The sequence below is a fragment of the Pelophylax lessonae genome (assembly GCF_965119305.1).
Source record: "Pelophylax lessonae genome assembly, chromosome: 10".
In the NCBI taxonomy this organism is placed as follows: Eukaryota; Metazoa; Chordata; class Amphibia; order Anura; family Ranidae; genus Pelophylax; species Pelophylax lessonae.
The window spans coordinates 211933746-211940343 of NC_138777.1; the positions used below are offsets into that span (position 1 = coordinate 211933746).

At 36.8% G+C, this 6598-nt stretch overlaps 1 protein-coding gene across 1 annotated transcript; it reads left to right on the top strand.

Moving 5' to 3' along the window:
* Positions 1-343: 343 nt before the first annotated feature.
* Positions 344-5729, top strand: FOXF1 (forkhead box F1). The gene is made up of 2 exons (XM_082269593.1): positions 344-1423; positions 5287-5729. The coding sequence occupies exons 1-2, from the start codon at positions 454-456 to the stop codon at positions 5442-5444; spliced, it is 1128 nt and encodes a 375-aa protein (XP_082125719.1). The 5' UTR covers positions 344-453; the 3' UTR covers positions 5445-5729.
* The last annotated feature ends 869 nt before the right edge of the window (positions 5730-6598 follow it).

Here is a 6598-nt window from a genome sequence, read left to right on the forward strand (position 1 = left end):
AACATTGGACATTGCTGTATCCAGGTCCAGGGAATAGACCCAGCTACAGCAGGAGAGGCAAGCTACAGATCCCAGCCCTCTCCAGGGAAGCAGAGTTTTGACACAGCAGCCAAAACTGGGCTGGACAGCCAGCTTGCTAATATTCCTCTTCCTGTTCCAGCTGTTGCATTCAGTAGTAGACGTTGTTCTCTCCCAGGCTCCTCTGACCAGCCTCTTCCAGCTCTCTTCCAGGCTCTACTGAGCAGTCTCCTCCAGCTCTCTTCCAGGCTCCTCTGATCAGCACTCTCCAGGCTCCTCTGATCAGCACTCTCCAGGCTCCTCTGACCAGTCTTCTACAGTCCTCCACCAACTGTCCAAGCAGCGGTCAAGTGAAGAAGCCCCAGCCTCCCAGCCTCTGCCCATCTTCTGACTTCCATCCACTTCTCCAAGCTCTGAAGCCTCTCAGCTTTACAAATGACCGCAGAGATCCAACAGCCGCCCTCCCAGACCCCTTCCCAGAGCAGCCCCATGTCTGGAGCCACAGAGAAGCAGACCACGGTCATGGAGTCAGCCTCCTGCACCACCAAGACCAAAAAGACCAACGCCGGCATCAGAAGGCCAGAGAAACCCCCATACTCTTACATAGCCCTGATCGTCATGGCCATCCAGAGCTCCCCCACCAAGAGGCTGACCCTCAGTGAGATCTACCAGTTCCTCCAGAGCAGGTTCCCCTTCTTCAGGGGCTCCTACCAGGGCTGGAAGAATTCTGTGAGACACAACCTATCCCTCAATGAGTGCTTCATTAAGCTGCCCAAGGGTCTTGGCAGGCCGGGCAAAGGGCACTACTGGACCATTGACCCGGCCAGCGAGTTCATGTTTGAGGAAGGATCCTTCAGGAGAAGGCCCAGAGGATTCAGGAGGAAATGCCAAGCCTTGAAGCCAATGTATAGCATGATGAATGGTCTGGGCTTCAACCATATACCGGATAGTTACAGTTTCCAGGGATCTGGAGGAGGCATCTCCTGCCAACCCAACAGTCTGGCACTGGACAGTGGCATAGGCATGATGAATGGGCATTTGACAAGCAACGTGGACGGGATGGGGTTAACTGGGCACCCAGTGTCGCACCTGACTGCCAATGGGGGCCACTCCTACATGGGCAGCTGCACAGGCTCCTCAGGGGGTGATTACTCCCACCACGAGTCAGGGTCTCCTCTCCTTGGAGGAGGGGGCGTCATGGAGCCACATTCGGTGTACAGCAGCCCGGCCTCAGCTTGGGCGCCCACCTCTTCTGCCCTCTCAGGTGGGGCACCCTACATCAAGCAACAGCCCCTGTCGCCCTGCAACTCTGCCACCAACCCTTTGTCCTCCAGCCTTTCATCCCACTCCCTGGAGCAGCAATACCTGCACCAAAACAGCCACAACACAGCATCTGATTTACAAGGTGAGTACCATTCAGCTGCCAGCCACTGATGGCCCATGGTGCCAAGGCTAGCCTTATAAGGCAATGATCAATGTACACAATCCGTAGCAACCAGTCATCAATATTTTATATACTTACCGTGAGCTGATGAAAGAGGACAAAATTGGCTGATTTGGCTTCTTGCATCATATGGCTTTTCCAGAAATTCCAACAATCTCTTTCCTATTTCTTGTGACAGTTCATATAATTGTATTATATAAGTATAACCAATTTGTAACTACTACTAGGACCTGGGATCAGTACAGATCAGACAGAACTCTTATCTGTACAAATAATCTAGAAACACTGTGGGGTTGATTTACTAAAATTTGTGTGCAAATCCTGGTGCAGCTATGCATGATTGCCAATCAGCTTTTGACTTCAGCTTGTTCAATTAAACTTTGAAAAAAAAAAAAAAAAAAAGGAAGCTGATTGGATTCTATTCAGAGCTGCACACAATTTTGTACTCTCCAGTTTTAGTAAATTAACCCCAGTGGGAGAATTCCTAGGCATCACTGCATCAGGGCCCACCATACATTGCGCACAAATAACTCACCAGCTGAGAGGATAGCCTTGATATGGTCAAGCTGCCCCATCCTGGACCTGGGAATTATCTCTGCAGACATGTAGAGAAAATGAGGGATAATAAGATGGGGGGGGGGGGTGATGGTCTGAGGGAGCACATGTGGGACAGGATGGCATGGCAGCAGTTAGTGTGGTGCCACCGGGGCTGCAGCCAGGGAAATTGAGGGTTAAGGTCTGTCTGAAGGCCTCAGGTTTGTGTTGCCCCAGGGGGGGAAGTAGTCCCCTCTGACCACCATGCCCTGAAGGCAGCTCTGTCCTTTCCTGTTGTAGCCCTGCCTAGAAAACATTCCAATGTTATCCAGAGAGAATGTTTCCATGCTTTCATTCCTTATATCCATTAAGTTAAGCTGATGCCATTAATTTAAATAATTATCAATTCTTTTAAAAATAGTAATTTTATTACGTGAATAATAATGCCATATATTAATCACATATGTGTCCTTTTACAAAAAATTAAAAAAATACATGTTTTTCCCTTTTTCTCAATACACACACACACACACACACACACATATATATATATATATATATATATATATATATATATATATATATATATATATATGTATATATATATATATATATATATATATATATATATATATATATATATATATATATATATATATATATTCTCTCTACTCCATCCTCTCCCTTCTTCTTTTATTCCATTCCTGCCTTCTATATAAACCCGTAGTTTTGGTGTATTTAAAGAAGATTACAGGTGATGGATAATCAGATTGTAACCTATGGAAATGGAAAAAAAAGCATTTTCTTTTCTTTCTTTCTTTCTTTCTTTCTTTCTTTCTTTCTTTCTTTCTTTCTTTCTTTCTTTCTTTCTTTCTTTCTTTCTTTCTTTCTTTCTTTCTTTCTTTCTTTCTTTCTTTCTTCCTCTCTGTAAATATTTGTATTTATGTATTAAGCACACCTGATTTATTTCCATTTATATGATTTTTTTATATGATTTATATGATTTTTCTCCCCTCTCTTTATCAATCTATCTCCCATCCATCCATTCATCTTTCTTATGTTTCTTTTTCCTTTCTTTCATTCATTCTTTCTCATTTTGCTTTTCTTGTGTATTATTTTTCTCCTGAATTGGGCACATCTTATGGACCACCCCACGCCACAGATGATACGTTTATATGATTATGTATCAGTTCTGTCATTTACTATTTAGCTGAAACTCTTTCAGGAGAAACTGTGCCCCTTAATATGGAATGATTTTAGCATTAAGCTCCTATTACTCTATCTATCCGGTTCCCCAGAGCTCTTTTGTTGCTGTCTCCTATCATGACAAATTATCATAATTACCCCAATAAGTGGTTGGGATGTTCTGAGGGTATAGAGCAGTTTTCCGTTCACTACATAATGAAAAACTTCCCCTTTTTCAGTCTTCTTTTACTAAAATGTCTTTCTCTATTTTATTTTTCCCCCGCACATCTGCAACAGGGAAGAAACATCTACCATGAACACACATGTAGAGGAATTTAAATACACATGGGACACTTTTGGGCTGATTTACTAAAGGAGCTAAAAAACTGCAAAAATTCACTTCAATTATCCAATCATGTAAAAAGTAAACAGCAGTTTGATTTTCACATGATTGGATAAATGAAGAGAATATTCTCATAATTTGTCGTGTGAAGATTACCAACTACTTTAGTAAATCAACCTCCATATTATCAAGCATATTTCAGTTTTCTGCTATACTTTTTATAAATGCATCTGTAGGTTCAGCTATAGTGTTACTTAATATCACCTTGCTAATCATAGGTTATTATATAATCTTCTGCAATAACCACCTAAAATTAACCTGTTAAAGCAGTGACAAAATAAAAATGAAACCTGTACATAAATGCACAGAAATACAACCAAATTTATTACAATCTCTCTCTCTCTCTCTCTCTCTCTCTCTCTCTCTCTCTCTCTCTCTCTCTATATATATATATATATATATATATATATATATATATATATATATATATATATGTATGTATATATATATATATATATATATATATATATATATATATATGTATATATATGGGTATATATATGTATATATATATGGGTATATATATAGAGAGAGATAGAGAGAGGAATATAGAGAGGGAGACACAGAGAGAGATGTAATATTTGTTTTTATATATATATTTACCTATATATATATATATATATATATATATATATATATATATATATATATATAAATACATTCTAAAATATTTTTGTTCTCAGTAATTACTTAACTTTTACATAATAAAAATATTGCCAACTGCATGGTGCTTATATCAATTTTAGCACAAAACTTATCATAATAAATGATAATTAAACTTTCAAGGCAGTTCAATGCAGAATAATGTTTTGTGATGATAATAATAAATGTACACAAATACATAAATATATAATGAAACTATTTTGGAGGTTAATAATTCACTTATTTTTCAATCTGCCCACACCCAGTCACCCAGCATAAATATACATATTTTGGGGAAAAATAATACTATATTGTAGGGTAATCACTATACTGTATAAATTGTAGCATAAAACTAACATGATATTTGTAAATTAGAGAGATATCTCTTAGGTTTATGTTAAATTTTTTGGAACTTTTTACCTTATCTTATCTTACTAGCAATAATAATAATAATATTGATAAGAACAGTCCTCAAGAGAGCTATTGTCCAGTTAATAACATACTTTTTTTTAAATACATAAATGTACTTAAACACAAAGAAACATAATTAATAATAATACATATAATAATAAATATAGAATCTTTTTATAATAATTTGGGATAATAATAGTTATTATTATTACCCCAAATTATTATAAAAAGATGTTATTATTATTATGATTATTATAACAATTATTATTATCATAATTTTTATTATTATGATAATAATATTGTAGGTAATACTTAATTATTTTAGCAATGAACTATCATGATAGTTGATAAGATATTCATTTCTTCACAAGGTCTGCCTTAAATGTTGGTATCCTCATTATAATCTGTTTAGCTATTGTATACTTAATGACACAAACACACACACACATTTTATATATATATATATATATATATATATATATATATATATATATACGTTTTTTAGTTATAATATTTGTAATTTATTTACTGTTTGGATGAACCACAAGGCTTGGTATGCAATGCCTGTTGCCCTTCCCCCACAGATGGAGATAGACAGGTGTGGTGCCCATGTCCCCTATAATGATGTCAATTTCTTTCCCCTTCACAGGTATCCCCAGGTATCACTCTCAGTCCCCCAGCATGAATGACAGAAAGGAGTTTGTCTTCTCGTTCAATGCCATGGCTTCGTCCTCCATGCACTCAGGGAGCGGATCCTATTACCACCAGCAAGTCAGTTATCAGGACATCAAGCCTTGTGTGATGTGATCCCTGACAGCAGCAGGCCATAAATGGGCCCCTTCACCCCGGACTCTGCATGTGGGCCACTCTGCAGCTGACACCCCTCAACCAGCCATGGAAAGTCTCTGATGGCAGCCAAAAGCTGCCCAGTGCCACTGTCCCTTCACTGTACATTGGGTTCTTTTCATTCCTCCCACTGGAAGCCATATCCTTCAAAGTGAAACTAAAAGCGCATAAAAAGGACTACTTATTTTATTTTTTTACAGAGGTATAACCATTTTATATCTCCAGTCAGCCAAGAAAACCCTGCAAATCCAGTAATCCAATTCTGAAAAGGGATTTTGTTTATTCTATTTTTTACGTTTTTTTTTTTTTTTTTTGATACTTCGCCTTCTTTCTATTTTCTGCTGAAAGAGGGATTTGTAAAATAATATATAAACATCTGTTTTTTCTAGTTGACTTCAATTTATAGCTTCACTAATGACCAGGCTGACACAATTATATCCTTCTATCCTTCTGGCCAACAAGAGTGGACTTCAGGCCCGGATTATGAAGTTGCAGAGCTAATATGGCACTTTTTTTTTATTAAGACAATATTTATTTATCTTTTATCCAATAAAAAAAAAATTAAAATTAAATAAAAAGACACCACCTTGCGTCAGTTTATCAGTATTAAAATGGTGTTTTTGTTGGCAATATTTGCCTTGTGAATTTTTGTTTTGGGTCACTGTAAAATAGAAACAAGCTCTGTATTAAACCAAAAGAACAAATAAACTACAATATCTTTTCTATAAAGTGGTGATGAAGGTCTCTTTTATGCCTCTTTGTATTTTGGATGGACAGCTATTTTTTATTTTTTAATTTTTGGTGCACTGTTCAAGGTCTTTTTCGTGTCTACATTAAAAAAAAAAAAAAAAAAAAATGGGGGAAAAATCAAAATAACAATATTATCCTATTGTAATTTTTATTTTGTTTTACAACATGGTTTTTACTTCATGTGAAAGACTTTACAAATATATTAAGAAATCCAAATTCAGACGCAATTGTTTTTTTTCCCACTTGTCATTTTACATTTCATGTGTTGACTGTACATAATTGTTACAGTTTTGATAAGCGAACATTATATATTTATATACACGTTTTAATTATTAAATATTAAAGAAATAAAAAACAAATGAACA

What these genes read in the sequence shown, in the direction of transcription:
- FOXF1 (XM_082269593.1), top strand. Translation starts at nt 454, where the DNA reads ATGACCGCAGAGATCCAACAGCCGCCCTCCCAGACCCCTTCCCAGAGC. An exon ending in CACAGCATCTGATTTACAAG is followed by an intron (nt 1,424 to 5,286) that starts GTGAGTACCATT and finishes TCCCCTTCACAG; the next exon opens with GTATCCCCAGGTATCACTCT.